Source organism: Gadus macrocephalus, chromosome 16 (genome assembly GCF_031168955.1).
Source record: "Gadus macrocephalus chromosome 16, ASM3116895v1".
NCBI lineage: Eukaryota > Metazoa > Chordata > Actinopteri > Gadiformes > Gadidae > Gadus > Gadus macrocephalus.
Window position 1 is genome coordinate 5,611,886 of NC_082397.1, and position 10,816 is coordinate 5,622,701.

At 47.2% G+C, this 10,816-nt stretch overlaps 1 protein-coding gene across 1 annotated transcript; it reads right to left on the reverse strand.

The window, feature by feature from the left end:
* Nucleotides 1-374: 374 nt before the first annotated feature.
* Nucleotides 375-8,907, reverse strand: treh (trehalase (brush-border membrane glycoprotein)). Its single transcript, XM_060075433.1, is given in 17 exon segments — nt 375-775; nt 1,343-1,396; nt 1,519-1,631; nt 1,774-1,885; nt 2,378-2,595; nt 4,210-4,305; nt 4,308-4,377; nt 4,380-4,417; nt 5,040-5,089; nt 5,283-5,393; nt 6,384-6,462; nt 6,465-6,478; nt 6,678-6,770; nt 7,134-7,162; nt 7,164-7,235; nt 7,773-7,860; nt 8,730-8,907. Coding segments are annotated over 17 exon segments (1,554 nt in total). The 5' UTR covers nt 8,906-8,907; the 3' UTR covers nt 375-634.
* Nucleotides 8,908-10,816: the final 1,909 nt, after the last annotated feature.

Consider the following 10,816-nt stretch of genomic DNA (forward strand, 5'->3'; position numbering starts at 1 on the left):
AAGTTATATTGTAATTAGACATTGGCATTCATGCCAAGGACAATGGAGCCAGCATCAGTTATACCACTATAAAATAAGACACACGTACAGTGGTAGAGATGTGCATGGGCAGGGCCGGCTCACTTATTAATGATCTGCTTAAAAATTAAACAAAGGATATATATATATATATACACACACAGTATATCAATGAAACAGTGACATATATTAAGCGTCTTCAAGGCAATCACAGGATTTGGTTTCATTTTTCACACAGAGAGAGAGAGAGAGAGAGAGAGAGAGAGAGAGAGAGAGAGAGAGAGAGAGAGAGAGAGAGAGAGAGAGAGAGAGAGAGAGAGAGAGAGAGAGAGAGAGAGAGAGAGCTAGTGGGCAAATATGGTTGAAATCATTTTAATATGAAGCCATAAATCGAGTCGCTACAGCACTCAGACATGTTTTGTTATTCAAATGAAAACCAAACCTAAAGACAGACATCCTCGTCCCCGTGGGTAATGCGTTCATCCGTCCGACGTGGGCTCTCTCCCTGGGAGCCATAGCGGTGAGCTGACGTGTGTTCTGAGGCGGGTGTGCAGTAAAGTGAACTCGGCCGTACGCTAAGCCCGCGCCGCTGCCGACCGGGCGCTGTGGGAGGAGGTCACTGGAGCGTGACGAGGAGCAGGCAGAGCAGCAGGGGCAGCGAGCTGGTGGTGGTCCCACTCAGACCTCCGGCGGTGAGCCGGTCTCCGTAGAGGTCCAGGAGCTGGAGGACCACGCCGTTGGTCCAGCCGAAGCCCAGCTACGTCCGGACACACAACAACAACAACAACAACAACAACAACAACAACAACAACAACCACCCCCTCAACAACGCATAAACACAACAGATGATCATACACAATTTGACATTCAAAGATCAAAGCCATATCTTAGTGCTCCAAATTGTAATTTTGATGATCGAAATCTTGATTCAAGAACCAAGAGAGAAAAAGAGGAAGGACTTCTTCGTTAACTTGAATGTTTGCCTGAAAATATGACCTTGGTAGTCCTCAGGGGTCGATTTAGGGTCCCCTATTTCATCTACATGCTATGCTAGAAACAGTTCAGTGCGGCTACGAAAATTAATCCAACCAGCCTCCTTCTGGGCTCACTTAGTTCTCCTGAAATGCATTCAGTTCAAGCGTGCGCATGCATGTAGGTGTGTGTGTGCGAAAATGCTAAATAATGAGGGCAGACAGGAAATTGGAATGGTGCAGAGGAAGGGCTTTCTGAAATTAGAGGAGGCTGCGTCGCCAGGATTTGACCACGCTGGCATTATTCCTGCCAACAGAGTGTTTGAAGAGAAAAAAATAATAACCAAAAATACCTGAACGTCATACTCCCCACCCCCGCCTGGTTTACCGTCTCCGTTCACATCATACTGTAGAGAGAGAGAGAGAGAGAGAGAGAGAGATGGAGAGGATGAGGGAAGAGGCAGACAGAGTGCGAGCGAGATAGAAGGGGTCCACATGTTGGAACCAGAGTTGCGACGACAGTCCTCACCTTCTCAAACATGGCGTCGTACTTGTCAAACGCCCTCCAGTTGGTTCTGATCCAGTTCTGGGCCAAATCAAATGCCCGTTTTTTGGCCTCACTTGAAGGCAACTTCGACAAACCTGGAACAATTACGTATATATATATATAGTATGTGCTATCAAACCCAGAGCAAGACTAACAAAGTGCTACCCCACGCTGAACCCAGACCCGTTCAGCTGGCCGTCACCCACCCTAATCACGGGCCACGGTGAGAGTGCGTACCCTCAATGAGCATGTGCTGCAGCGGGGGCCACGCGTTGGGGTAGTCCCACTGCTGCCCGCTGTCCTGCAGCGACGCGGGGACGCCGTTAGGGAACCGCAGCGCCCCAGACTCCTGTCGGAACACATCACAACAACAACAACAACCACAACAACACAGGTCATACAGATAGCAACAACAAAACAAACCCCTAGCAACAATAAGTAGTCAAGCTGGAGGGCAGTGATGCATGGATGGATTGATTATTGCAGCGTGTGGGCGCCCCCTGCTGGAGGTTATACTGTGTTTATGGATATTGAGTGACTACAGGTAGATAGTTATACTGCCATTCAGCTAACAGATAGATAGTTATATGGTCATTCAGCTAACAGGTAGATAGTTATATGGTCATTCAGCTAACCGGTTGATATAGTTAGATGGTCATTCAGCTAACAGGTTGATATAGTTATATGGTCATTCAGCTAACAGGTTGATATAGTTATATGGTCATTCAGCTAACAGGTAGATATAGTTATGGTCATTCAGCTAACAGGTTGATATAGTTATGTTCATTCAGCTAACAGGTAGATAAAGAGTGGTTCTCGTCCAGTAAACAGAGGACAGCACCCGGAGGTACAGCAGGGCCCTCTCAGCCATGGCGGGCGTGGAGAAGCACTGCGCCCAGAGCGGCGCCAGGTTGGAGGGGTGGAACTGCGTCCGGGTGGCGTTGGTGAGGAGGCTGAAGTCGAACCAGGCGCCGCGCCGCTCGTCCCACATCAAGGCCTCCATCGCCCGCTGCCTGACTGCCGCCGCGCGCTCGTAGCCAGCGGCCGCCTCGGGGTCCCCTGCCAGGAACGGGGCGCCGGGATGTCAGGGCGCGCTGACAGGTGATGTTGAGCTGTCAGAACCCCCGTCCGTCCGTCGTCCGTCCGTCCGTCAAAGGTGAGGAGAGGGCGAGATGCCTGCGTTGCAGCTGCTCATCTAATAGCATTCAGCTTCCACTCAATGAGCGGTTTTTGTGTTCTGCATTAGGCAATCCATTTAGTCAATTATCCATTTAGTCAATTAGTCTTTAGTCCGCCGTCAAGGAAACGTCATTCGGTCAATTAGTCAATAACCATTTAGTGATGTGGCAGACAGATTTAATCTAAAGGGACTACTACTGGTATTTTATTTAGATTGGATACGTATCAATGATCCTGAAGAGTGAGGTATCCAACTTAAAGAGGGCTCCCGGTAGAGTGAGGCAGACGTTGGGGCTGACAGACAGTTTTCAGCACCACCATATATATTTGTATGTATTTAATTATGGACCCTTCATATACTTGTACTAATGGACCTTACAAGTCACTTGTTCAACCAGGTTCCCCGTAAACCAGCCCCAACACTAAATGGAAATAATAAAGGATGCATGCAATTTGGTGATAATATGAACATAAAGTAATGTAGGCGGTGAAAACAGGGTGCTAGAAACAGGGGAGCCTGAATGAGACTTGAGCACCCCTGTAAACACTTATTAAGATAATATGGACATTAAGGTGTGATATCCTTACGCCTGATTTCCACCGGGGACGTAAGCGCTGTGGAACGGCTGCACCGCGGTCACCGCTGCTGATTGCTGCCACTCTAATCAATGAACCCCCCCCCCCCCCCCCACCGGGCGTGCCGTGGAACGTCTCAGCAGCGTCCCAGCGCATTAATTCCGTAACACTTCTATTTTTGACGCGAGCCGCTGTTGAACCGCGTCAACAGAGCAGAGCAGATCGACAGAGCAGATCGAGCCGGGCAGGAAGTGAAATAGTGAAAGCCATAGAGCATCCGGTCAATTTTCAAAATAAAACACAATACTCAGCTCATGTAGCCTATCACAACTTCACATCAACATTACGTCATGACCGGTGGCACCGGGTCAGCAGTCGATCAATCAAAGGGTCTCAGAGGGTCGGCAACATAGACGACGAGAGACTGATTGTCGAAGTGGAGCAACATAAAATAATTTATGAAATAAATCATCCTTTTTATGAGGACAATGTCAGAAAGGACAAAGCCTGGCATTTAATTGCAGTCGTTTTGGGAGAGGATGGTGAGTACATTAGGTTTAGGATTGTCACGTGATCTCGCGTGAATACGGCTGGAGTTAAATGCATACACATTTATATGATGGTGCTGAAAACTGTCTGCTAGCCCCGCAAGGCAGCGCTACGCTGCCGTTACGCGCCCGGTGGGGATTGACACAGGGCAGAGGACGCAGCCGTTCCGCGGCGCGTACGTCCCCGGTGGAAATCAGGCGTTACAATTGTAATCAGTAATGAAAAAAAAAAAGAAGAAATTCAGCAAGTACCCAGCCCGAAACCCCTTGCTTAGGTTACTTATACCACTCAACGCTGCACTAGACTATCCAGCGCCCCGGCCGTCCCTAAAAGGGAAGGAATGAAGGAAGCCGTCTGGTGTGGGCTCACCCAGGAGCCTGTGGAAGGAGGCCAGGGTCCTCTCGTTGCGGCAGAGCAGGGCGTTGAGGTCCACCGGCAGGACTTGGCTGGCCCCCCGTGTCCCCCAGGGACGGGGTCTGGCCCGGGGGGCGTGGCTCGGTACCAGCGGGAGGAGAAGTCCCAGCCAGACTCTGCCCCCCCGCCTTTAGCTCCTCCCACAGCAGCTGCTTCTGGAGGTCTGGGAGAGGAGGGGAGGAAGGGGAGGAGCCGGAGGAAGCGAGATGGGGAGAAAAAAGGAGAAGAAGAGAATATCGCTAAGAGCTAGCAAAAGGCCGTTCAGCAAAGTCACAACTTCTCTCGGTTTTGGGACCTCAGGGGTGGAACGAGCTCCCTGCCGCTCTCAGGACCGCAGTGTCGCTCACTATCTTCCGAAAAAGACTCAAGACTCACCTGCTCAGAATCCACCTCGACTCTGCATAGCCACCCTCCCCCTTCTGGCCACCATTGTACACTGTATTGTGTTGTGTTGTATTGTATTGTATTGTATTATAGTACTTAACCGTGTAGCAACTGCAGTAGCTGCTATCATTGCTGTAACACAGGGAATCGGTTAGCCTAGCGAATGTTGTACTTGCACTTGGTTCTATGAACATCCTTACTGTACCGACAGCGATATATGGATGCACTTCTTATGACAAATGTACAAATGTACTACTGCTAAATGCCCTAAATGTAAATGTAAATGTAAATGAGAATATGACACAAAAAGAGGATGAGGGGAAATGAACAAGAGACTAGGAATAGGTATTTTTAAGTCGATTTGACACCTGGTTTAATGTAGGGTGAATATGGCTCCTTACCGGTGGTTAGTCCCTCAGCGAGCTCCAGATCATCTGTGTAGGACTCAGGCCTGAAATAAACCGTACACGTCTCAATAACGCAGAACACCGTCTTCACTTGGAAATGACCATCCTTCTAGTTCAGAGCACAAGGTCCTCCTCTTCTGGAGCATAAACCTGCACCGTGTCAATGCAGCAATCGCTTATTTCAAACGACTTGAAATTACAAAAAAACATCCAGAGTAATGTTTGTAGACTACCGACCTGGGGGAGCCCACGGGGACGTGGTGGCGGTTGAGCGTGTGATTATGCAGGGTGAGGGAGCGGTTCTGCATCCAGAAGGAGTACTCCTTGTCCAGAGTGGGCAAGGCTCCCCTGTGGACCACCAGACAGTGTTAAGTCCCCAGTGTTCCCAGTTGGCACTGGGACAGCGTTCATAAGCACCGGTGTCACATACTCACTGAGGAGACTGTGTTTATCGTTATGAAGAGGGGGTTGAGAAAGTAATTTACGGTTTAGTTATGTGCTACACATTCGATTTCATGCACATTATATTAATAGAAGAGTGAGTTCAGATCAATGATGGCGTATGAAGAGTACAACAGCAACGGGACTTTTGACACATGTTACATGTAGTGTACAGGCGTTTCTAATAACATTAATTACATCAACAATCTTACAACGTAAACTCACTGCAAACAAACATGCCACAAAAGAGACCATCAATCATCAAGCAAGTTGGCTGCAAGATAAATGGAAATTTACGGGTAAATGTACCGGATACAAGGTAGCTGGCCTGCGGTAATGTGTAGACATACACAAATTAGCAAGCTAGGGTCTAGGAAAATGTTTATGTTGCTTGGCAACAGTCAAGTCCCACTCTTGGAACCATTTGTGTTGGCGGAGCCAAATTAATGATCAAATCATAATCTGTTGTCGCTCAGTACTTTTAACTTATAAAAGGTGCTTGTAAAACTTGGATTAAAGCATTATCAAACCTGGGGTCACGCTGTTGCACTGCATAATATCAGCAAAGCATAGCTGATATTGCCTGCGGCCTTGTACCTACGGCCAAACACTGCTATACTGATATTCAGGATAAGAGCAATCCCTTTCCCACGATATTGTTTAAATAATAGATATTACTCTTTTTACCTAGTTTCGAATGACATGCTCTTGAATGAAAAAAGAGAACAAGAAAGAAAAATAAGAGAACAAGATAAAAGGAAGAAAGACAAATAGAAAAGATGGAAAAGCAGGTGGAAAAGGAAAAAAGTAAGTGGACTAATATTTGCCAGCAGGTTATGGGATATGCTCCAGGAGTGCCGGTCTGGGCGGCAGGGCTGTTCCAGGTGGGCAGATCACCTGAGGAAGTCCTGGTCCTGGGTGGCCTGGTAGTAGCTCTCCACCATCAACGTCAGGAACGGAGGCTGGCTGCGCCGGTTGGAACGAAGCCGTATCTGAGGGAGCACCGGGGAGAGCCAGTGAGCTGACGGGGGCTGAGACAGCGGAGGCGAGGTTCGTTCTCACACTGGTCGCGGTGGGGCAGAGCGGGAGTTAGACGCTGCAAAGACTAAACACAAACTAAAATATCCTGGAGGGAAGAGAGAAGGGGACACAGATGGCTGGCGGTGTGAGGCGGGAGAGACAGTCTCTCACCTGTCTACAAGGTAGAGGAGGTTCTGGATCATTCCTCGGGCAGTGGTCGTCATCTCTGAGAGGAGCAGCCCGTTGACCACCCAATAGGAATCCCTGCAGACGGACGGGACGCCACAGACAGACAGACGGGACGCCACACGCAGACAGACGGGACGCCACACGCAGACAGACGGGACGCCACACGCAGACAGACGGGACGCCACACAGAGACAGACGGGACGCCACAGACAGACAGACGGGACGCCACACGCAGACAGACGGGACACCACACAGAGACAGGCGGGACGCCACGGACAGACAGACGGGACACCACACACAGACAGACGGGACACCACACACAGACAGACAGGACACCACACACAGACAGATGGAACACATCAGGACTCCGCACGCTGACACCTGAACAGGATGTGATGTCGCTACGGCTGTCACTTCCCCAGAGCCCTGGGGCCTCACCAGTAGTACAGCTCCCTGAAGCGCCCCCCCCGGCACTACCAGGGGGTGGGGGGTGGGGATCAGGGAGTAGAGCTCGGGGTGGTCTCGCACCTCCTGGCGGATCTGGGAATTCAAGCAGTGAAAGCGTATGTAGACGCGTATGTTCAGGCAAAACAGAACACCATGTGCTTCACGAGGGAAAACAGTCAAATCTGAATCAGGGATGCATTAGGAAATCGTTCAAATGGATCTTTATTTTTATTAAAATGTGCAATCCTTTAGTTTGTGAAATGAAAATTCTGGGCCGAAACCGAATATACTGAAACAGTTGGCGAAACCGAAACCGAATACCAAATGTGGCTTTTGCTGTTTTTCATTCATTTTGCTTTCAATTTTCACCACTGCATAAATCAAACAATTAAATGTCCTTTTCTAAACTTTTTTGTCTTGCTTTTCAATAAAAAAAATCAATTACAAATTTGATACAAAATATTTATTCAATACTGAACGTTTTCTAACATTCCAGCAGACCTTATAGCAAGAATTTAAGAACAATGTACCTTTAAATAAATGAGGCCAAATATTCGGTGCATCCCTATTTTAAATCAACACCATTTGATTAGAAAGCTCCATCATGAAATGTTATCATGATGTCATCACCTTCCTTCCAAGAGACTTCCACAGTTGATTGAGCTTCGCAGCCCAGCCGGCCAGGGCTGGGTCTTCTATCCTGCCCAGAAGCTTCGGACTGCAGGGAAAACGACAAACAAACCACTCACCAACTATTGAGCTGTTTAGCAAAGCTATATTTTTGGTCTCAAGATAGTTCCTACACATCAACAATTCAAGCTTTATTCAATCAGGTAAGGTCCATTGGGATTCCATCGATTAGACAAGGCAGAAATAAGTACATCAAAGTTGAGCCCCATTCACCTGAACGGGCGCTTCGATTGTTATCCTATGGGGAGAGCGTTTGCGCTGCACTACCTTTAGCCTCACGCCAGGTGCGGTTTCGGAAACGTTGTGGGCCAGGGCGAAGGATATCCGAGGCCCCTACACCTTACACGACAATTAATTTAAAAATAACAAAGAAATGCGAAACACGATATGGGGATGACAAGGCCCCCTGGTAATTACCCGACCTTGCCCAATGGTAGCACTGCCTCTGCCTCAAACATAACCCTATTGATATACCATGATATTATGAAAGAAACGGGGCGTAGCTGCTTGGCGCACTGGATGACATGTACCTGCTCTCTGCGCTTTGCCTCATTTAGGTGAAGGGGTTGGAAACTCTCGCACCGAACGTTTCACCCTGATCATGTTAAGGGCTTTACAGACAACATAACAATGGGGAAAAGAATGGGTCACCTCATCGAATCTTGATTTGGTCAACCATTCCAAGCAGACTGAGCGCAGTACATGAAAGCAGATCAGGAGGAGAGCTTCTCATTACTCCAGGATGTCTACTGGTAAGGATAAGGACATTGTGGATCAAACCTAGTACCTTTAGACTGGGAGATGAACATCCCCAGTCACGTCATCCTCACACACACACACACACACACACAATTACAATAAACAGCTGAGTAGTGTTGCTAGGAGACTAGATCTCACTTGTCTTTCCAGTCAGGTGGGGTCCAGGGATCAAACTCCTGCCCGGGTTCGTCGAAGTACAACCCCACAAAGTCCCGAAGGGTGGAGGGGGGGATGGCGTTACTGGGCCAGTCCTGGGACAGGTTTTGAAAAGCTGACACCACATCTAAAAATAATAGTTCATAGAGGCAGTTCATATATAAACTTGAAATATAATACATTTAATTTTTGCAAGACAATTTACAGGCGTATAAAAACAAGGTTATTTTCAAACATTCAAACAAATTAAAGAGCAGAAGTAAAAAGGTGTATATGCAATATAGCAAACATACCAGGGTGTTCTTTCAACTTCATATCAACAAAGTGTTTGTCATCATTAAATAGTTTGGCCGTTTGGACATGGTGCAGGAGTTGCCCTGTGCAATATATTTCACTGTAAAGTAAAAATACATTTACCTGGAATTATTCTCCATCAATTTCACAAATGAATGCACAAAACGGTAGAGGTGAGGAAAAACCTGAGCCAATTAGATACCAAAGGGTGATTAGGTGGCCATGTTTGAATATTTGCCAGGACAAAGGGGTTAGCACCCGTACTCTTAAGTGGCTCTTTATGGACCACAAGGAGTCTGGACCACTGTTCAACTTCTCATCCGAAAGACTTCTACAGAATCCTATCTCAGTACAGGGCCATACAGGGGTGTTCACATTCTGAGGCCAAGCAATAACACTGACATTATCAGCTGCCATTACACCAGGTCCAAAGTATTACATTAGATATTAACACACTTTATGATGTATAGTCAGACTATGCAAGATTTATAAAGGAGGAATTGTATACGTTCTCACTTCAGTGCACGCAAACTTTTTTAAATAAGGCAGAACAATAACATCAGTCTTGCATAAAACACCCTTGAATGTTTAGTTGCCAGAATAAAATAATAACCCATCTGTAAATATGCAGACTGCAGAGATGTCCATTTTGTATTTTGTTACTTTCCATGGTTGCTGCCAAGCCAAAGCCAGAATCATAGCAATTTTTACATCTGGAAGTTCTCACAAGTTAAACCAAAGACGTTTTTTATTTTCTTAGACTAGGATCAACATTCACTCAGACATTGCAAAAACAGGCGTTCTTTTTTCAATAACTGTTCCTCTCGATCAGTTTCCATGCGTCTAGGGTCTCAAACTCAACTTACCTGGGGGCCGCTGGAGGGCAGTCTGGGTCAGGCTGGGCCACATCAAGTATTCCACCAAAAAAAAGTCGCACAACTGACCCAATCCAAGTTAATGATCGGGCTATAATTAGATCATGTTGGCTATGTAATCGCTGACAACAGGGGACATTTCATAGTGGTTGGTGGAAACCAGGACATTTTAGCGTCCTTTGGCTTTTGTCGGGACTCAGGACATTGGGTTAGGGTTAGGGTTGGGACTGTCCCGGCAAAACCGGGACATCTGGTCACCATATCACAAGTGATAAAAAAGCGTGGCAAGCGACTCAGCAAAAATGTGCGTTTGACAACGCGCGAGCCGCACTAATACTAAACTTTGATGTCAATTAGGGGGCCACAATATTTCATCCCGCGGGCCTCAATTGGCCCCCGGGCCGTGACTTTGAGACCCCCGGCCTACAAAGACTAGTCCACTATACGCCGGACACGCCCTCGGCCATCCGCCGACGGACGCATGTAGTGTGCTCCGTGACCAAAGACGTGCGTCGCGAGGTAGGTCGCGGCGCTCGCTGTGTCGGTCGCTCGGCTGGCTGGCTTGGTCGCTCAGTCTGTGGGCGGTCGTTAATTTATGTTAGAATAATAATAATAATACATTTCATTTAGAGGCGCCTTTCAAGACACCCAAGGTCACCTAAATGTTTGTAGGTTATTAATGTTTGTTGAGACAGTTCAAGTACCAGAAAGCCATGATCTGGCGAAAGCTACCTACAGCTCTTTATTGCTATATACTATAGAAGTACAGTTTAAAACGATGTAGCCTAATTGTTTTTATCAGTAACAAAATCTAATGGTTGTAATTTGAAATTAAAATAATATATTTTAGATCTATAGCCTATCGTTTAGTTAAATGTTCATTAAGCCTAATAAGATAGC